General features: G+C 39.1%; 2 protein-coding genes across 3 annotated transcripts; both read left to right on the forward strand.

The window, feature by feature from the left end:
• Positions 1-277: 277 nt before the first annotated feature.
• On the forward strand, positions 278-10,029 carry mdc1 (mediator of DNA damage checkpoint 1). Of its 2 annotated transcripts, none has more exons than XM_079894623.1 (10): positions 278-315; positions 750-903; positions 1,032-1,619; positions 1,706-1,790; positions 3,186-4,402; positions 4,931-8,088; positions 8,174-8,356; positions 8,968-9,093; positions 9,189-9,299; positions 9,389-10,029. In XM_079894623.1, the coding sequence occupies exons 2-10, from the start codon at positions 762-764 to the stop codon at positions 9,596-9,598; spliced, it is 5,820 nt and encodes a 1,939-aa protein (XP_079750749.1). In that variant the 5' UTR covers positions 278-315; positions 750-761; the 3' UTR covers positions 9,599-10,029. The 2 variants fall into 2 exon arrangements, with proteins under 2 accessions (XP_079750749.1, XP_079750750.1); XM_079894624.1 differs by having other exon boundaries at positions 300-315; positions 754-903.
• Positions 10,012-20,518, forward strand: LOC307172328 (uncharacterized protein). The gene is made up of 9 exons (XM_079894625.1): positions 10,012-10,299; positions 13,244-13,296; positions 15,186-15,206; positions 15,322-15,594; positions 16,545-16,835; positions 17,725-18,012; positions 18,125-18,303; positions 19,030-19,131; positions 19,280-20,518. Exons 2-9 carry the CDS (start codon positions 13,251-13,253, stop codon positions 20,210-20,212), a joined length of 2,133 nt encoding a protein of 710 aa, XP_079750751.1. The 5' UTR covers positions 10,012-10,299; positions 13,244-13,250; the 3' UTR covers positions 20,213-20,518.
• The last annotated feature ends 1,513 nt before the right edge of the window (positions 20,519-22,031 follow it).

Consider the following 22,031-nt stretch of genomic DNA (forward strand, 5'->3'; position numbering starts at 1 on the left):
ATAAAAAAGTTTTCATTCGATTACTCCGTCATCATTTTTTCCTTGTAGCCTTCCCCCGAGGAAAGGAAACGAGGATGCACAAATAAGAATTGAGAAGCCCTACCAAACACGCCCCCTCTGCAGAGAGCGCGGAAAACTTTGGACAAAGACGACTGCTATTTCTCAGTTGACCAATCAAGCCGCAGTGACGCATTTTCACCCAATCAGTGTAGGCTCACTCTCTGACTGACAGCTTGACTAGCGAATCAGTAGTCTTCGTTTAAAAGGCGGTCCTTAGTTTTCAGGAAATGGTTTCCAAGTGTTCTGCATGGTAAGGTAAGTGCACGTTTTTATTAAGTGCAGTGGATCATGCACGATATACCAGCACAAACGTAAACAATGGCCGTGTCTTGCATGTTTACCTTTGCATTATGATGGGAAGCATTATTTCTGATTGCATTTTCATGAGAAGTATTGCTTTCATTTCTCTAGCTAATTAACTGCTTCCACTGTTGCACTAAGCAAAACATATTCGATTAAGAAAAAATGAAAAAGTCATAAGTGTCTTAATATCATGCCAAATGTGTTAAGTAAACTTTTATCACACATATACATCTCCACTAATCATAAAACGGAGAATAATGATAGTATTAGCAATGTTGTTTATGTGTGTAATGCATACATTCGGGCTTAAAAACGTCTTTATTTACATTGTGAATGGTATCCATAACAACCGTATTTCTGTTGTAACATCACTCTTGATCCTTTAGCTAGAGAGGAAGATGGATGCTACTCAGCAGATTGAGGATCCTTTCTCTGAAGAAGAAGAAGAAGAAGAGGAGGAGGAGGAGAAAGTAGGAAGACCAGAAAGAGAACAGTTAGCTACACTGAAGGTGTTTAAAAATGACCACATACCAGAGACAGGTGAGACAATAAACCTGACTACCTTATGTGATATTGTATAACTAATATTTCCTGAACATTTTTGAAATTATTATTTCCTGAAATTATGGAATTCATTTCATTTTTTCTCTCTTCACACATTCATTTAGAATTCCCTCTCTACGTCGGAGAGAATGTCTTGGGCCGTGATCCTGCTGCCTGTTCTGTTCTGCTTCCGGCCCGATCTGTGTCCGGTCGGCATGCTGTCATCTCCATCTCAGTTTTCCGCTCCAGCAGCAGCCGCTCCGGTAATGGTGATGCTGTGGAAGCACTTTTATGGGACATGGGCAGTATGAATGGTACCAGAAAAGGCAGATTCAAGCTGACGCCTCAGGTACGTTATGCTTTGACCGAGGGAGATAGTGTGGTGATCGCTGACGTGCCATGTCAGTACATTGGCCTGAACATCTCGAAGAGAGATACACACAAAACCCCAGAGAAAGTTCTTTCCAAAAAGGAGGAAAAGGATAGTTCGCCGCTATCAAGCAGTGACTCGGAGTCAAAGTTGAGGAAAGGCGTGCAGAATGGGTTGAAAGAGAAAGAGAGGAGTGCCTTGCCTCCTGTGCCTTTATGGAGCCCTGAGGATGAAGAACCCAAAATGTGTTCACCACAGCCTGCTCACAAACATCCTGAGATCACCCTGGTACCTGATTCAGACTCTGGTTCAGATGGAGAGAGTGATGAGAGGAAAGATTTTGGTAAGTAAAGTGTGACCTAAAGAATATTACTGAGCTATGGTAGCAGCACACTATTTTCATGCTTTCTTTTTTCTCTTTTGCTATAGTTTCAGACTCAGCGTCCTCCTCTCATCTGTATAGTTCCACAAATTCATCATTCCTGACCCCTGCAAAAAAAGTCATTCCAGAGAGGTAGGTTGAATGTTTCTTGAATGTTTTTTTTAATGTTCCCTTTTAACTTTTCCCAAACTAGTATAGACATAATAGCTTGGTTATATAATGTTGATGTGCTACTGCATAAAGCAAGGGAACGGATATATACTTAAAGAGAAACTTTACCCATATGTGAAAATTCTGTCATTGTTTTCGTACAAATTCTTACTTTCTTACTTTTCTAAATTCAGTTAAGTCAATGCAGTTGTGTTGTACAGGGTGGGTCATTTATATGGATACACTGTAATAACATGGGAATGGTTGGTGATGTTAAAGTCCTGTTTGTGGCACATTAGTATATGTGAGGGGGCAAACTCCACAAGATGGGTGGTGACCATGGTGGCCATACTAATGTGCCACAAACAGGACTTTAATATCACCAACCATTCCCATGTTATTAAGGTGTATCCATATAAATGGCCCACCCTGTATAATAGAAATGTAAGCCATTATTTCATCTCAAATTTAAATGTCATGCAATGTGCAAGAACCATTGAGGTTTGTATTGCCCTATTTGTTGTAGTTATTAAATGTGTTTGAAAAATATGATTTGAAAGCACATTAAGGCTTGAAGTGTGACCTCAGAACACTTACAATATACCAGTTGACTCATATAGATTCATTTCACTCTATCTTTATTTTTGTGAGCTTGAAAGTTTCAATGAGTCCCATCAATCTTTGTAAGAAACAAAAAATGTGTTATTAATAGCTGTTATTAGGTTACTATTAACCTGTTTGGCCAATCAGCATTTTGCAAAATAGGTACGTATGAAGCAACCTAAAACAATGGAGTGAATGGGAAAAAAAAATCTGCCTGGCTTGATGCAAATTCATGCAGTGACAGGCACACAGACAGCACTTTCCATTCAGTAAATGAATTTCACAGACAAAATTCTGTAATTAGTAGGAATCCATGTGATTGGAAATTTTGTGTGGGGGCAGAAGATTTCCCTTTCACAGATTTTGCTTCAGGTTGAAGTTGGTCACTCAAATTAACCACAAAGCTGCTTGGTTTGAAAGTGCTTTCTGTGCTTCATACATTGTTAAACTATTAACAATGGACAGTGTTCTCAAAATTTCACTAAAGAACTGCACTTTAATGTTTAAACTGTGCAATACACCTATGGGATTTTCCCTATATATTGTAGAAATAAATAGAGATGCACGATTCATAGATTAGCACAAACATAGATTTGAATGTTCCGGTGTGATTTCGTTAAAGGTTAGACACATCATTGTCATTTAGGAATGAGATCATGTGGGTGTTTGAATTGAGATCGCAATATTTAAACGATTAATCGTACAGCTCTACAAATACTCTTAGTTTTCTTGTGCTTAAAATAAACTTCACTATTTTCTGTCTTATTTTCTCAGTGAGGATGAGAGCTCCATCACTCCATCTTCGGCCTCAATGGACAGATTCAGACTGAGGGAAACCTCCGGTGAACCCTGTTCAAACTCATCTAAGCCTGGCCTGCTAGCTCTCAACTTGGACAGTGACACTGATTTTGAAGCGGACATGGAGAAAAGCAAGACTGAACCAGAGGTCCAGCCTGAATTAGCTACAAAGGTGGAACCAGTACCTTCAGCTGAATTTCATATGGACAGTGATACTGATGTAGAGGAAGAGGAGCCGGAGGCAAGTAAGGCTGAACCAGAGGCTCAGGAAGCAATAACTCTTGATAAATCTGTATCCTCAGTTGGACTTCATATGGACAGTGATACAGATGTTGAAGAAGAGGAAGAGAAAAGCAAGACTGAACAAAAGGCTCAGATTGAACAAGCTCCAAAGGTGGGACCAGTACCTTCAGCTGAATTTCATATGGACAGTGATACTGATGTTGAGGAAGAGGAGCCAGAGGCAAATAAGGCTAAACCAGAGGCTCAAAATGCAGTAACTCTTGATAAATCTGTATCCTCAGTTGGACTTCATATGGACAGTGATACAGATGTTGAAGAAGAGGAAGAGAAAAGCAAGACTGAACAAAAGGCTCTGATTGAAGAAGCTCCAAAGGTAAAATCAGTACCTTCAGCAGATCTTCATATGGACAGTGATACTGATGTTGAGGAGAATGAGGCTCCTATAACTGAAAATGTCTCCAAAAAGAAAGCAGAAGTTTTAGCAGTTGTAGAAAGTACTTCATCAGCACCACCACCTACAGAGTTCAACTTGGACAGTGACACTGATGTTGAAGATGAAAATCCTATGAAGGTTTCCATGGTGACAGAGGTTTCACATCCCATTGGAGAGGGAAGTGATGTCAGACCTACATCAACTCCAGGGACAGAGCTCCACATGGACAGTGACACAGATGTAGATGAAGAGAATGAGGACAAGGAGAAGATAAAGGCCAGAGATCTTCTGTCAAACAGTGAAACAGATGATGAGGATCCTTTTAAACCTGTACCAGGCAAAGCTGTGAAGGTTGCAGAGAGTCAGAAGGCTTATGTGGGTGGCAAAGCAATGCAGTCAGAAGAGAGCACCCATAAAAAACAAGACCATCATTCTCAAGCAAAGACTTGTCTTGAGGAACCAACCCAAGCTTTTGGTCACTTGGAAGACTGGGACCTACCACCCACACAAGTATATGGTAATCATCCCGTTCACTTCCTGCCTATTAATCTCATTGTTTTTTTATTATCAAATTCACAAAACAGTAAATGTCTAAAATTGCTTTAAAAAAAAGTTGAAATGCCAATCTGTAAACATTAAAATATTCCATTTCAAAAGTATAGCCACACGATGTGAACAGTATGCATGTTGATTTTAGTATGAAAAAAATGCTTAACGTTTTCTGTCTAAAGTTATGTTCAGTTTGACAACTTTATCATGACAACACAACGCAACATAATACAAGTTTTAACAGAAGAATGAATGAAAGTTACATTACAATTTCAACAATTTTCTACTTTTACATCCTCCACAAATTGGCCTTATTCACTTCCATTGTAAGTGCCTCACCATAACCTAGCTTTTTTCTTCTTTTTGTTTTCTTCTTTTTTTTTGTGTGAATGAGTCAAAATGTATTTTTTTGTGCTAATCAGTATTATGCCACAAATGCATTCAGTTGAGCTTAACTTATACTGAACCCATACATTGTCTTTAATGTCAAATCCAGGAGCTGCTAGGGCCAGTGCTGGGTTCAAGCCAAAGCAGCTTGATCTTGAGGCTACGCAGGCATATGGCACAGAGACAGACAGAGAGGAAGAACAGGAGGAGCCACTGAGCCATACCCAACTCTACTCCAACCTCTCCACTGCTGAAACTCAGTTAATTCCTGTAGCAAATGTGGAGGAGGAGGATGAAGAGACACCTAATTACTCTCACCTTTCCACAGCAGACACTATAATCATCGCCAGCACCCCAAGACGAGAAGAGCAGACACAGCCCTTTTCTCTCTTCTCAGCTCAAACGCAACTCATCTGGGAGGGAGAAGACAAAGAGTTTAATCAGAGTGAGCCCACCCAGCTCATAGAGGCAGACACCATCAATGAAACGCAAGAGGGTGAAGAGGAGGAGAACATGAAACAAGGCAGGAAAATCCATGGTGGAGGAAAAGTACACAAAGGTAAACACTCCAGCTCCTATCTTATCATTGCTGAAACTCAGCCCATGTGTGAGGAAGAAGCAGCAACAGATGTTGATCTGAGTGGGGACAGCTTTCAGAAACCAAGTACAAGACAACAGCCTGAGAAATGTGATTCTGCATATCTTGATGAAAACAACTCCTGCTCCCATGTCACCATAGCTGAAACGCAACCAATGTGTGATGATAATGAAGAAGCACCAGATCAGGACAATGTGATCAGCAGTACTCATACAGAAAAACCTACCAGGTCTCATATCACCATCGCTGAAACGCAACCAATGTTTGAGGAAGACCAAGCACCAGAGGATGATCTAAACAAGCTCAGTAGAAGACAAACTGACAAAGGCGAACCCATACAACAGACTGAAAAAGCCTCTACTTCCAGTCTTGAAATCCCTGAAACACAACATGTTGGTAAAGATGATGAAGAGCAGGAGAATGTGCTCAGCAGCAGGATGCCTAGCAGAAGATCACGCAGGGGTAGACCAAAAAAAGAAAAGGAAGCCTCACAACCTGCTGAGAATGTTGTGCATCACACTATCACAGAAACGCAACTGATGTGTGAGGAGGAACAAGCATCGGATGAAGATCTGAAGAGTGGGATCAACAACGGTGCACCAAGTACAGAACAACAAACAGATGAAATCAGATCTCCAGAGCTTGCTGAAACAGGCTTGAAATCCTGTGTCACTATCGTTGAAACTCAACCTATGTGTGAAGAAGAAGCACCATGTGAAGATCTGACTAAGGCAGTTAGCACAGGCCAGATAGATGAACACAACTCCACAGAACTCCCAAAACCCTCCAGCTCCCATTTCATGATAGCTGAAACACAGCCTATGCATGAAGAAGATGAAGAACAGGAGAAACACCTCAGCAGTAAAACGTCAAGCAGAAGATCACGCAGAGGAAAACCAAAGAAAGACAATGAGGTTCCACAAACTTCTGAGGTTGCTGTTCATCACACTATCACAGAAACCCAACCAGTTCCTGAGGAAGTGATTGAAAGAGATGAAGATCTGAGCAGTGGAATCAAATCCAGGAGATCCCGCAGGGGAAGACAGATAAAAGAGGATAGCGTTCGACAACCTGCTGAAGCTGTCGTCAGTTCCCTTTCCACTATCACAGAAACACAGCCTGTTTGTGAGGATGGAACTGGAAGGGATGAAAATCTGAGTATCATCGGATCCAAAAGATCTCGCAGAGGAAAAAAAGAAGATGAAGGTGAACCAGCACAGTCTGTTGAACCAAACTCTGATCTTATGGTTGTTGAAACACAGCCCATGTGTGAGGAAAACACTCAAGAAGAACCTAGTGGCAGAAGTAGCAGAAGACATAGGAAAAACAAGACAGATGTGGAGAGTGAGACACCTTCATCTGGTAAAGTCCAAGGTAAAACCAGAAAAGGGCAGGAAGGGAAAAGAAAGAGGGGGAAAGCATTGTCTGAGGAAGAGGGAGAGAGTGAAGAGGAAAAAACTACAAGGAGAGGAACCAGAAGAACAGGTATAAAACATAAGTGTAGTGAAAAGGAAGAAGAGGAAAAATTGGAGGAGAGGAATGCCCAAGCAGAGAAAGAGAGGATGGAGAAAGAGCTCCAAGAACAAGAGGAGCAAGAGAGGAAAGAAAAGGAGAGACTGGAGCATGAGAGAAAGGAACAAGAAGAGAGGGAGAGGGCCGAAACTGAAATGAGGCAAAAACTGGAAAGAGAGCAGCAGGAATTAGATGAAAAAGAACGACTGAAAAGGGAAGAGGAAAAAATAAGAAAAGAAAATGAGAGAATACAGAGGGAAAAAGAGGAAAAGGATCGTTTAGAAAGAGAAGAAAAGGAAAGGTTGGAGAGAGAGAGTAGAGAACGAGAAGAACAAAGACAAAAAGAAGAGGAAAGAATTCAAATGGAGAAGGAACAAAAAGAGAAAGAAAGATTAGCGGCAGAGAGAGAACAATTAGAAAAGGAGAAACAAGAAAATGAGGAGCTTCAGATGAGAGCAAGAGAACAAAAAGAAACGGAGGATGGGAACCATCAGGAAGCAAAAAAGAATGAGCGATTGGAGGAGGACAAAACAGAATTGGAAACTCCTCTTGTTCCTTCTGCCAGACGATCACGCCGTTGTTCAAGCTCATCTATGAACTCGGAACAGTCTGTATCCTCACAACAGGAGCCATCCATCCAGAGAGGCCGAGGGCGGGGCAGGGGACGGGGCCGGGGCCGAGGGAAACAGACAACTAATGAGCAACCAATCAGTGCTAGACAGTCTAGCCAGAGAGGACTAGCTATTGGAGTCGAAGACAAAGAGCAGGACTCCAATTCAACAACCCGTTCCCGATCCCGCTCCAGTTCTAGAAGTTCTGAGAGATCTGCTAATAGTGTCATAACGTCAAACCAAGGGACGAGAGGAAGAGGCAGAGGCAGGAAGAGTGTGAAGCTACAAGAGCCGCAGGAAGTTTCCCAAACTAAAACTTCTGGGAAAGGCAGGGGGAGAGGAGGCAGGCATTCTTCTGTGGAGAATGTAAATGTCGGAATGAGCAATGAGCTTGAACAAGATGCAGAGATGGTAAATGACAGTGCTGTACCCCAAAGCAACAGCAGAGGTCGCAAGAGAGCAGCCAACACTAGCACATCCACAGAAGAGGCTCCGTCACCCACACCCAAGACTCCAAGGCGCTCTGTTTCCAGTCAGGCGTACAAGGTCACACACACCCTCGGATACAGACATTAACTAGCAAGTTTTTTTCACTGTGTGGATGACACCAATCTGTCCTCTTCTCTTTTAGGTGTTATTCACTGGGCTGACGGATGAAGATGGAGAAAGAGTGGTCTCTCGATTGGGTGGAGGTCTGGCGAGAGGGGTGAACGATATGACTCACCTGGTGACTGATAAAGCAAGACGCACTGTCAAGTTTTTGTGCGCTGTTGCCAGAGGGGTGCCGATCGTGAATCCTGATTGGCTTAAGAAGGTGAGGGAGTGATTATTACAGAAATGTTCCTGATTCAAACCAAGCCAAACCTAAAAACCACAATCCTTATCTGACTTTTCTCCCATAAAATGCATATGTTGGTTTGATGTATCTTTTTAAATGCATTGTGAGATGTTCTCACACAGTGAAAATGGTTCTGTTTTGGGTGACAGTATACAAAAAAAAAAGTGTACAACAGTGCCGTAGACGATCTATGTTAGTAATGCTTTAATAACCCTACACATGATTCAACACACATACTCTACTACCGGCGAGTCTCTTATGTTCGCCAATGCTGCATTTATTTAATCAAAAATGCAGTAAAAAACGTAATATTATGAAATATCATTACCAGTTTTGTCAAATCAAGAAAAATCATGTATACAATAATTAACATTAAAATAATTTCCTGAACTTAAAAAAATGTTACTGTATAATTTCATGGTCAAGAATGTTTTTTTATGGTATTGATGATTATATATATTTATATATAATTTGTTTAAGGGTTTCTAGCTGTATAATTAAAGAAGTCTAACAAGTACATAATACAGACTTTATTTTGAACTTTAATTTGAATTTTAGTGTGACAACATCCTCTTTTTCTCCCCCAGTGTGGAAAAGTTGGCCATTTCCTTTCTACTGATGAATACATATTGAAAGACGTCGAGCAAGAGAAGAAGTTTAGTTTCAGCCTACAGAAGACATTGAAAACCGCACAAAGTCAACCTCTTTTAAAGGTTAGTCCCTCACAAGCTCTTCCGTCTTTGTGTATCAAGCCCAAAGTATACTATTTCCATCACACATATTCTCTCCCCTAATGTTGCTTTTATAGGGTTATGAGATTCACGTAACCCCATCTGTGATGCCAGAACCATCTCAAATGAAAGAAATCATCACCTGCTGCGGTGCACGTTTCCTCCCTAAAATGCCTTCTGCTCAGAAGGTACCCAGAACCAGTGCATATATTCTCTAATTTTATTGCACATATTACTTATTCCCATATTTTATTGTGGTTTCTCCCTCTCTATTCAGGAGCACACTGTGGTGGTGTCATGTGAACAGGACAGGGGGCTTTGTCAGAAGGCAGTGAGTATGTCATTGCCCGTGGTCAGCACAGAGTTCCTATTGACTGGCATTCTGCAGCAGAGAGTTGACCTGCAGGCCCATTCTCTCACTTCCTCTCTCAACACATCCAATCAGCCTGCAGCCCCCAAAGCTGCTGCCAGGGGCCGTAGGAAGTAGTGACAATGACATAGAAAAGGACTTTCCTTGTAATACATTTGTGCAGAAGACAGAATCTGATTTATGCACAGACGTTTAAGTTCAGACTGCGCAAGATGAAAATGTGACACATAACATCCCTGTTTTCTGAAGACCGAAATGAATTAGATGAGATGCTGCTAGGCTTGTACCCACACACCCACCGATTCCTGTGAATGTGAGAGATGGAGAGAGTGTGAGGTGGCTGTCCATGAATGATGAGTTTGTTAGTGAAGGGATAATGAGCTTCTCTAATTTTTTAATGTAATATTTCAATAAACACTTTCAGAGCCAAAATACAGAGACATTGTGGATTTTTGCCCTTTAGTGTTAAAAAGCTGTTGATCAATAGAAAATGCAGATAAAAACGGCAAAATGGTCTAGTGCACATTCTTATTCATAGGGGCGTTGGTCTCAGAGATGGATCGATCTGAAGAACACCTTAAAGACCTTCACGTCGGTTCTGCAAAGGTTGTCTGAGTGTGTTCGGATCCGTTGACACGCCCATAAGGGGTTGAAGAGCCGGGCTTTACCGAGCGCACTCGAGACGCGGCGAGAGACCGGACGGATTCCTGAGGTGCAACTTAGTCCTTAAGTGATTTTCGAGGTGGAAAGGAAGCAGAAAGGGACGAATAACGGAAATTCCCCCTTTTACACTCTATCATTCGAGGAGCATATTGAAGGTGAGCTGTGAACACGGTAAGGGAGAATATCAATTTTGCGGCAGGGATGTGATAAACGGGCAGCTGGCTTTGGGTTGCAGGAATTGAAGGGTTAAATTCTGCAGTTTCTGCTTCGTCTGGTACTTTTCCGATTGGATAAAGTTGATGTTTGCTGTTGGAACGCGAAGACAATAAGGCGCAAGATTCATATTTAGAGGTTTAGAAGAGCATTTAGTCTTGTTGAAGAGATTTGAGGTCGGTTCTGCATAGCATCACATTAAATGCCCCGTCAGCTCGCGCGTGCAGGTTAAGCATCCTGTATTATATCAAATGTTTCCACTAAAATATGCTTTGTGATGAAATTACCGGAAAATTAAGATGAGAAAAGCAAATATGATAATTAGACTTATTTGTCGCGATGAGCTCGAAAAATGTCAGTTTTATAATAACATTAATATTCTAGATTGTATAGCCTTTGTATAATTCTTATTTAAGTCTAATTTTGCCGGTTGAATGCGGCGTATTTCATTTCGTCGTCTGTGCACCGTAATAACCCGAACATGTGTGGGCGATCTTTCTCATCGTGTGACCGAGAGAAAATTTGTTTGACTGGCAAATAGTTTTATGATTGGGAGGTGATAAGATCATTTGAAGGTTTCGTCTGAAATAGAGGGGAGATGCGGTAAGTCAAGCTTTCGCCGCCCCCGCTGCTCTGTGTCTCAAATCCTATTCAGATGCTTATCTATACGCCATATTTTTAACCATATTGATGCCCCAAAATGGTGCCTAGGTAGACAGCTCACTAGGTTGTAAGACACAGCCATGATCTCATCCCCTTTTATGTCATACATCAGACCCTTCTAACTACATTATCGCCTTTTGAATAGTAGGCTTAAAAATATATTATGATCCAAGTCATAGTAGCTATAGCAAATGAGTCTGAATGAAATGATCTGGAAGTAATTTCCAGATTCCCAGTCCTGGTCTCTAAGGAGATGACCTGCTTCCAACATCAATAACCACATATGAAATAGTCATACAGCACCTTTCCAAAGGTTGAGCTTGATTTCCCTGAGCCCCTATTTATCTTTTTTTTTTATTTCCCTGGTTTACACAGCCTGCTTCTTGCATAATTAACCAATTTATGATATTGCAGTTCATATAGGCTATCTGCTGCAGGTTGATTTGAGGTTCATTGTTGCATTGCACTCAGGAGAACTGCATCTTATGTTGTATACGAGCACCCGGTCTGCATTTCTAGCTGCCTCTATGTTGCCCATGTTTTATGTATGCTGTCTTACATGAGAGGAACTGTGAGGTTGCTGTAAGAGGTGTCATACTGAGAGGGAGGGAGGGAAAGGATGTAAGTGGACCAGATGGCACTTTGTCCATTTGAAACTAAAAAAGCGCCGACGCATTTATACATCAGCACTGTCCAGAGACAGAAAAATAATATACTTATTTGCTGTTTTACCATTTTTGCAACTAAATGACAATAAAACATTCATGCAATATTTGAGCGTCTGAGCAGAAGTCTGTTATGAAATCACTGAATGGCCTAAATGCATCTGCTGTTCTGGATGCTTGCCTTGCTGTCTAATGTCTGGCCTGGCAAAGGTTTTCTTAGGAATCTTGCTATGTCATTATGTGTGAAGTGCCGGCTTATTTCAGAACGTTAATGATTGTGTTTGTCCTGATATTTCCACATTACTGATCATAATACCTATATGATGCCACCTTTACAATTAATTAATACAATTACAATTAAGTATTAAGTATAAAGTACAGTTTGTGCATCAAAATATGGGTTTCCACAGTCATTAGAAAATCTGGAAATATCAGGGAATGTTCAAATTTTGATATCCCGGCCTGTAAATGTCATGGAAATAATTACATAAATTAATTATCTTTAACTTATTATTTTTTTCAAATGATCTTTTACTCAAAAATAATAAATAATTGCAATGGAAATATTCCATTCCATGTAAATAAAAAAAACCCACCTAAGACTATATATATATATATATATGTATATATGCTGAGTTTAAACACCTGTTATTCACTTTTAAACATCGATCATTATATTTTTGTATTATATTATATATATTTTTGTATTATATTTTACTTATGCTTTCTTCTTCCAATAAGTGCCAACTCTTCTGTTTAACACCACATTTAAATCGCCTAAAGTCAGCAAAGAAAATGCAGACTAGAAAAGTTGTGTAAAAATCATGGAATTTCTTTGGGATGTAACTTGGAAAGAGAGATTTTTGTAGAACAAATCAGGCTAACCGATAGATTCAGTCTCATTTCCTCTCACATTTTTAATGTCTTCAGTCATTACAATCCTGTCTTGATTATGGAGATAATGATCCACCCAAATGATGTCATGTTTCTCATTCCATATGCATTTATAAAGACACAAACTCACAGACAGCACTGTATCTAAAAGCATCATTTCTCATGAAATGACTGATGTAATTTATTGGTGATGAATCTTGGAATCTCAATAAACTGTTCTTACTATTCATTATAAATCCCCTCTGAGATACCAGATCAATGTCAGTCGTCATAAGCAATCCACAAGTCAAGCCAATAAACCCACAATTACTGACATGTCCAAATAGCCTAGCTCTTTTAAGAGGCTCATTTCTCAACACAGCCCTTTTAGATCCTTGGCCTGACGATCAGAGCTCACACGTCTCCCATAAAAGCTGAAAAACAGAGATGTATGCCTAACATTTACATAAACGGATTTGCTTTATAGTCACACCCTATATTTCCAAGTCCACATCAAAGCACTCAATCGACTTGTGTCCATTTGCCAACACTGCCTTTTTGATCATTGTTGTCCTTTTCCATAGCAGGAGCAATGTACCATGAAACTTATACGATTACAATGTCAGTGTTTGGAATTGAAATCCTCTTTGAATGTAAATGTATTTTCATGTGCGAATGTTTTCAGAGCCAATATGCTGAATCTGAGACTGCTCGTCTTAAGCGTGCTGTTCTACTCGGGTAAGAAAGAGTCCTTGTGAATCTTTTGATTGGTTGATCTTCTGTATCATTATTATAAATGTTAAGGACAGTGGCTCTGACATGCTAATAGCTATTGTAGTTCTTTAATTACAGTCCTGATCCACAATGCATCTTCTATAAGAGCTGTAATGTTCTCACAAATGGCAGTGGAGTTCTGAATGTACCAGCTTGGAAGGACTGTGTACTGTACATACATAGATTTTAGTTATAATGAATATCTGACCACGTGACAAGTAATATTAAATGTGCCATCTATAATGGATGTATTTAGCATATTTTCCTTAACAAAGTGGGTCGTTTTCATACATACTAAATTATGTATTGAGTCATTCCGTGTCTTTGGCTCAAATACTTTTTTTCTGAAGAAAGACAAACAGAAGTAGTGCTAAAAGGGGGGTCAAAATGAGCATTTTCACCTGAGATTTTAAGTCAATTTACAGGGGGGTAAAAATGACTTTAGACTCTCTTTTTTTACACAGAGATTGGTTGGTCTATTAGTAAAATCTGTTGAATATTTGTTGCATTATATGCCAACGGTGACATTTCAAAAATGGGAAAAAGCTTGTGTTTTTTTCTTTGTATGTGTTTTTTTCTTAGTTTGTATGCCTGTAACTCAAAAATTATTCTAATTTAAATTAATTATCTTAAAATGCTTTTATCTTCTGGTAGTTAACAAACTTTTCTTTTAGTATCTTCATTTTTAAGGCCCAATGTGGTTCATTTCCAGAGAAATGGGGATTTCAATGTGTCTTCATGAATTAATTGGTAAATTGTAGCCGACATATTTTCAATAGTCAAAAACTAAATGTGGGTCACTTTGCATAGCTGATACTTTTTTCTTTTAAAGAGGAATATCTGAAGAACAAATAATAAATATAAAAATAAAATATGCTAAAAATATAATTTTCCCAAAGTTTGCATGCCTGTAACTCAAGAAGTATTCAATATATCTCAATATCCTTCTAGAATCTCATTCTTAATAAACTTTTCTTTTGTAATCTTTATTTATTTTTAAGCCCCTATATGGTTCAATCCCATTGATATGGGGATCTCAATGCAGCTCCATGTTCAAACTGTTGAAGTTTAACCATTTTTAATGGTCAAAAACCAAATATGGTTAAACAGCTGATTGTGTTTAAAGAAGAATGTCTGAAAAAAATAATAATGTTGAAACTAGAAATGTATCTCTTTTCCTTCTATCAAAACAATTTCATACAACATAGCTCTCTTAAAATAATGAAGCTGCCATCTTCCTAAAGTCATTTTTCCCCCCATTTTTCAACTTGATTTTGACAATTTTCAACAATATAGTTTATTCATTTAATATTTTGGCTGTCATCACTACTTGTGCTCGTCTCTCTTCAGAAAAAAATATTAACAAAATCAAAAAATTAGCTGGAGAAGCTTCTGTAATTTTGTTGATTTAACACGGAATGACTATTGGATGTCAATCCAAAAAAAAAAAAAACTTGAAGTATTAAATTAGTTATTGTGCTTTGAAATGGTCAGATGTGCACTTTAACTAAATGCCATTTATCCACAAAAAAAAAAAAGATTTAAATATTTTCTTTAAAATATTCCTAATAAACCTAAAAAAAATGTCTTTCCATATGAATTGTCATATTAATAAGTTAAAAATGTTAGACAGTATGACATGCTATATGGCCTGAACAGATGTTTAATCAATGTTTAATTCTTTAATTTGACATGCAAATCCAAAAGAAAAAATGTAAATGTAATTAAATTGAATATTGCATAAATATAAAATACATTTTCAGGTTCTGTATGATTTGACTAGCTGATGTCACATTATGCTACTAATGAGTGTGTTAATCTAAACACTGGTGCTTTTCTTTTTGGATTTTTAGCATTCTCTGCAACTCTAAAAGGTAATGCAAACACAACAAGTCACTTTTTATTATTCAAATGATTTATTAAAAAGAAGAAAAAAAAAGTGTAGCTCAATAAAAGCACACTCTCTCTATCTTTTTGTGTTTCTTGTAGGCAAAGAAGTGTCCCAGGCTCTGTTTTTTGGGGAAGACTTCCACATCCCCATGCCTGCAGGTAAAGCTGACGTGTCGTTCAAGCCTTCGATCAGTCCAAGACGTGAGAAGTCGCTGATGAGATCTGGTGAAGTGGTTGATCTTCGTGCCAAACTCAACACTGCTTTGACCCACCTGATCTTGGAAAATGTTGGAGAAAGTGATGAAGGAGTCTACACCATCACATCTGACCAAACCTCAGAGGATGTTACACGCATCATACTCTATGTTAGAGGTACTGCATCATTTTCATGTCAAAATACCAAAAAATGGTTTGCTCACTTTGAACAACAGCTTGCACACTAAATTGGATGCACACATTCACATTAGAATAGCTCTGAGTGACTTCCATTATTATAGGAAGTCATGTGGTGAACAGTGAGGGAGGATTAATGACCTCCTGCAGTAATTGTAGCTCTGTCAAGGCACACTGGTTGCCTTCCGTTCTTCTCTACCTAAAGATCCTTCTTTCTCTCTACCCAAATATCTATTTCTCCCATTATTAGTGGTGCTGGCTGACACTTTCATTAATAAACATTAAATAAACAAAAATGTTCTGCAAAAAATCATTCTGCAAATACTGCTGAGTTAAGTCTAAATTAAGCGGTCACCCAGTAGATGCTATATAGTTTGTTTGTTTTACCAAATTTGCACTTGTTTCTTATTGTATAATTGTTTCTTACTATAACATTGGTTACAGTATTGAAGGGTCAACTTGACACGTGCAGTCAACAGGAATTGAGAAAGTAAAATGAAATGACTTGTCTTCTCACCATGCTGTAGAAAAGATGCAAAAGGTTACAGTACATTTTGTTTTTTTTATTATAAAGGATATTTAGGGTATACATTATTAACACTATTGCACAAAGTGTGGATTTGCAAATTTAATAATTAAAATGTGTTTTACTACAATGATTTGAATGCCAATTCAATAGGCATTATCAAAATAATGTATGATTTTGTTGGATACTGTTGAGAACGTCTAACTGTCTACTTCTGATATGGGACAGGACATAATAATATAGACTTTAAGGGAACAGACATTTGATCTGTTTTGAACTAGCAGTTTTTCATGTTCAATGTTATGTTAGATAATAGTTTATCTAATAGTTCTTACAACATATTTTTGACCTGCAAAAATCTCATGGATTCCTTTTCTTTTTTCTCTCTCTCTTACTTTTCCAGATTGCTTTAATGAGGACATTGTTTATTATGGTTCAGATTTTCACGTTTCGCTCAGTGATATCTCAGACACGGTGCGTGTGGGCTTTCGACACAGCTCAGTGGAGGCCAATCAGACTTCACTACCGGCTGTGGAACTGTTGAATGGAACACCCAAGGAGAATTACCAGGAGCGCATCAAGATCACTCCTCAAAAGTTCACTCTGCTTGCCGTTACAGGGGCTGATGAAGGTAGTTACACCTTCAGCGATCCCAATGGGAAAGTCGAGAAGAAGATCTGCCTGAATGTTAAAGGTGAGAGCAGGAAGCACATTTTCAGGGGTTCATGACACAACAATATTTTTTACATAACATTAAAGTAACATATTAATAATATATGAGTAGCTATGGGAAACATTTTGAAGAAGAAATGAAATAGGATATTAAAGTCTGCCAGTCCCTAAAATAAACACTGAGAAGGTGAATAGGACCACAATGTGAAGCATAAGTGTCTTGTATCATCCTGAAGGGATTTATTTTGTTCTAATAACCGAATAGCTGTACATTTTACCGCACAGTACATGGCTATAAATAAATGGAAATATTGATTTGTGGTGAAATTATTTGATTATGAGAAAACAAAGAGGCCGCAGAGTGATATGAGATATTTGAAACTAGTCCAGAAGATTATTTCCTGGGGACAATAGTCCAATAAAAGGTTTAGTGGTCATTATACAAAAACTGCAACTGACCAATCAGAATCAAGTATCATGAGAGGCATAAAAACTGAGGTGTGAAATATAAGACTGGAGGTTGTTTTTATGGAATATACAGTGCTAAAAATAAAGCTTCCAAAAGGTTTTTTCTTTTGCAGTGATGCTATAGAAGAACCACTTTCTCCACTATTCTTCATGGAACCATTAATGCCAATAAATAACCTTTATTTTTAAGAGTGGGGAGAACTCTTCGGGTTCAAAGAAAGGATATTAGGGGAAGTACAAAGACAGGAAGAAAGACGGATGGAATGGAGTCTGCCATTCTCTGTCTGTAGCATTTATTCCCTAAAAAATTTATGCTTTCTCCTCCCTACCGATTCTTTTTCTTCTTTCTTCACTCTCATGACATCATCTTAGAAAATAGCTGAACGCCTTGGCTTCAGTAACAGCTTTCTTTCTTTCTGTCCTTCGTTTTTTCTTTCTTCCAGCACATCAGATATTTGAAACCCTTTCATATGGTGGCACTCTGAAAATAAACCTGCATTTAGATAGCACCTTAGTTCGCCTGGTGTACACCCCTAAGTCTGATAACCATAATTATTTGATTATGGAGAGTGGAGAGCTCAACCTGCCTCCTAACCTGGATCTCGAAGGTCGCATCTCTTTGGAGGATTCCATGTGTGTTCTGACAGATGTTAAGGCCAGTGATGCCGGAGTTTTCAGTGTGACTGACCTTCAGGGATTCCTGGTGTCTGATGTCCACCTGGAGATAGCAGGTGAGGAGATGCAAGATGACAAAGGGAAATTAAATGATGCTTTTGGAAAACTCAGGACAGTTAATTTAATTTTCATGCTTTGCACCTAATGGTGTAACTCTTTCTCTCTCAGCATACACTCTTCCTAAACTCTACATTGCCATCATCGCTTTGGTAGCGTTATTGGTGTTGCTGCTTTTGGTGTGCTTGGTGTCATGTTTGGTGAAGATACGCAGACGTGCAGCAAAGGCCAGAGCCATTGAGGAGAAAGCCCAGAATGCAGGGAAAGTGGAGGGAGAGACCTTCAGAAAGGTATCTACTTATCTTATCACCTATATAAGCACCAAGGACACACACAAAAAAAAACACATAAAATACACAATGGCCCTAAACATATGTGGACTTAGATCACACTTACAGATATATTAATGTCATTTCATTAGATACAAAATATCAAACCAAGTGGCATTTCCAAACAAATGAGTCTTATTTAAGTTTTAATTTTTATGTATTTGTACCCAACACTTTTGAAAAGTGAAAAGGGTCAAAGCAAAGCGAAAATTTCACAGATGTTTCTAGGGATATTATAATATTGTAGGGAACAAAAGTTAAAATACATTTTATTACTCTTTATTTAGCTGAATAATCAATTCATATGTTGATTTCCCCAAAAGGTCTAACTGTGGCTCTGTGACACTTATCAAAACAGAATCCTGACCAGCTCAACAGAGCAACAGAGCATTAGATCAACCAATGACGTAATTTGGAGGGTGGAACTCTCTGTTTGACCAACCAATGAAAAACAGGAAGATTGAAATGATTGAAAATTTTGCAATTCCATTTGCAAGTGCCTTAAAAAGGACACACCTAAACGTTGAAAATAAATAAATAATAGATAAGTAAAGTACAAACATTTGCTTTATGTTTTACATTCTCATTTCATGTCTTCTACAACATGAAAGGAATAAGAAAAAGTGTTTGTGTTTCTGTGTTTATATAATGGAGAATATTATAAGCCATTTGCTCATATTTCTGCAGGTTGTGAAAGAAGCCTGTACCCGTCAGAATGAGGAAGCCCCGGCCCTGTCACAGAAAGAAGACATCACTGAGAAATCACAGAGCACAGAGGTCAGCATTAAGGTGAGCACCAGGAAGCTGAAAGACATTTTAGTCATTTGATCTATCTTTATATCTAAACCCTTAGCATTTGCTCATAATTAAAATGCTGAATTATGTTTAATGTTTTTGAAATGCTTTAAGAATGCTAAGTTCTGAGTATGTTCCTCAGGGTTTGGAGGTGTCTACTAAAGAGCCAAGCCTACAAGAGAGGAACATGGAGACCAGTGACTCTGGAGTGGGCTTTAATACCACTGGGCTCCCACTTGACAGTGACACTGATGCCCCAACAATAGCCATTGCAGATTCTGATGTATCTGCTGCCCCTGACGTCAAAGCCATTCCCAACCAAATTCCAGAGCCAAAGACTGCCCCCTCACCTCCAAAACCAGCACCAACTTCCGATCTAAAACCAGCACCTGTGGTCAAGTCGACGGCTCCTCCACCACCTTCGCCTGAACCCAAACCACCAGTAACGCCATCACCTGAACCCAAACCTGCAGCTACACCTGAACCAAAAGTGACCATCTCACCACCACCACCTGAAACAAAACTGACCTTAAGCCCATCGCCAGAACCCAAGCAACCCGTGACCCCTGAGCCGAAACCAACAAGTCCAGCACCTGAGGCCAAATCAACTGATGTTAAACCAATTCCAAGTCCAACCCCTGAATCTCCAAAAGCATTAATGCCAACTCCTGATGCGAAACCAGCCATTTCTCCAGATGCCAAACCAGCAGTTTCACCTACTCCTGAACTCACACCAGCTAAAGTTGGCACCCCTGAACAGAAACCCGCCGTAAGCCCTACACCTGATCCCAAGACTCCGGATCCTAAACCTGTTTCTCCAATCCCTGAGCCGAAACCACCAGTCTCACCGATTCTCGACTCGAAACCAACTACAAATGGTACTCCCGAATCCAAGGAGCCAAGTGCACCTTTATCTCCTGGCCTGGATGTGAAGGGCACTACCCCTCCCAAAACCCCTGATACTGGGAAAAGCTCAGTCAAAACTCCTGAGCTCATCTCCAGTGGAGGCCTAGACTCGGCTTCAACCAATGACAGTGCACCACCTTCAAGCACTGATGGAGCTGCCACCAACTGAGATAAAAACCGTAGCCTAGTTCCTGCCTCCTCCTATATTAACCACCACAGACAATCTAGACACTTGACTTAACAAAGAAAAGCTAAAAGACTTCCTAAGGGGGTGGGTTCCTCAGTCTTTTGAGTCTCACTTTTAATACGATTAACAAGCATCAATGGAAAGATCCACTGTAAATCCACTCAGTTTACTAATATTTAATCACCCCATAAAAGGGTTCGAATACAGAGATGAAGCACTTCAGACCTTACACCATTGGCTGATTTAATACAAAATGAGGGAGACTATCTGGGGTATTCCACGAAAGTGTACAAAGACAAATCTTCCATCACAGAAATAATACATCACTGCATGAAGCTATTGAGAAAATAAACTCTATCATCAGTTCCGTAATCCAAGATAACTGTGGTTGAATTTGGAGAAAGGCACAGAAGGGCATGGGACATTAATCATTTTCATTCTTTACAAGATCATTTCTGCTCCATTTTGACAAGTTGGAGAATCTAAATTGCAGGATTGATACTGAGTGGTGAGCCAACCATCTGCTGTCTGAGGACTGGAAAGATTGAAAAATCATGTCACTTCGATGCATGCAAGTCAACATGTCCTTTTTACAAAGGGGATGAACGAGGAAACTACTGAAGTGAAGTGCAAAGCCAAAAAAAAAAAAAAAAAAAAAAAAAAAAAAATTCACAAACCTTCATAGACTAATGTACCTGAAAGACATTTTTGAGAATCTTCTTCTATCAGTCTAACCTAGGACTCTAGTCTCACAGATGTTCTTGTCCAGAGATGTGACGGTGCACATTTCCTATTCATCTAGTAACAAAAGTATTGCTGTTGAAGTCTCTTTCAGTTATTTCTGTAAGCAAGAACTTCGGACAATGGTCAAAGGCAACAGTATATGTGAATATGAACAAGTTTGGTTCTTTGAGTGAGTCATGTTGATAGATCTCAGTAGTGAGGCTGTTTCCATCATTAGCAAGTGTTAATATTGTGCTAAAATTTAGTTGACCCTACTAATAGTGCTATTTTAGCTTATGGTTCCCAAAAGAAAATATGCAAATCAGGTAATGATGCAAACACACCCAAAAAATATGCACTGAGTGCATATTCCCATTTTGCTGCCTGGAACCGAGTGCTCGGTTGTGGAGGATGCAGCAGACTACTGCAATATGCCAATATGCTTTTACTGGCACCTTACAGCATTACTCCCACACTGTTATCCAAACTCTTGAATTGGCTAAAAAGTGTGTTTGATAGCACACCATTCAAGATCATTTAATCGTTTGATGAATTGCTCCCATGGTCGAAAATGTATTGAAAATGTACCCAGACATCTCATTAAATTAAATTCTGTTTACCGCCCACTTTCCACAGACGATAATAGCGCAATGGTAAATAGTACTGACTCTGAATCTATAATGACCCTAATTTACATAAATTAGTTTGTTTGCGCTGAAAAGAATGACAGTGATTGATTGCAGGTGGTTAGTGAATAAGACAGTTTTTTTATATATATATAACAAGTGGCGCAAGAAGTGAATTAGCCCAAGAACATCTTGTATGGTTAAATCCGCTGATTCTTGTTTGGGTTAGGGTTAGCAAGTGGACATGGTTCATAGGAAGATCTAGATTGTTTGTGTTGCTTCTGGTTAATCTAAAATGTTCCACAAGTAATTTTGGATTTATAGTCATATAATTGAAAGACAGTCTCTCATATCAGTTTACATATATTCCAGGTGCCTCCGGTGAAACCTGAACACCACTGCCTGTTAATGTTGTATCCGTCCAGGAACATGCTCCTACTACACTATATGGG

This window comes from Squalius cephalus (assembly GCF_949319135.1).
Source record: "Squalius cephalus genome assembly, chromosome: 15".
In the NCBI taxonomy this organism is placed as follows: domain Eukaryota; kingdom Metazoa; phylum Chordata; class Actinopteri; order Cypriniformes; family Leuciscidae; genus Squalius; species Squalius cephalus.

Coding starts and splice junctions, on each gene's coding strand:
- mdc1 (XM_079894623.1), top strand. CDS start 762: ATGGATGCTACTCAGCAGATTGAGGATCCTTTCTCTGAAGAAGAAGAA. Junction 8,357..8,967: donor ATCCTGATTGGCTTAAGAAG/GTGAGGGAGTGA, acceptor TTTCTCCCCCAG/TGTGGAAAAGTTGGCCATTT. Junction 9,094..9,188: donor AAAGTCAACCTCTTTTAAAG/GTTAGTCCCTCA, acceptor TTGCTTTTATAG/GGTTATGAGATTCACGTAAC.
- LOC307172328 (XM_079894625.1), top strand. CDS start 13,251: ATGCTGAATCTGAGACTGCTCGTCTTAAGCGTGCTGTTCTACTCGG. Junction 16,836..17,724: donor GATCTGCCTGAATGTTAAAG/GTGAGAGCAGGA, acceptor TCTTTCTTCCAG/CACATCAGATATTTGAAACC. Junction 19,132..19,279: donor GCACAGAGGTCAGCATTAAG/GTGAGCACCAGG, acceptor TATGTTCCTCAG/GGTTTGGAGGTGTCTACTAA.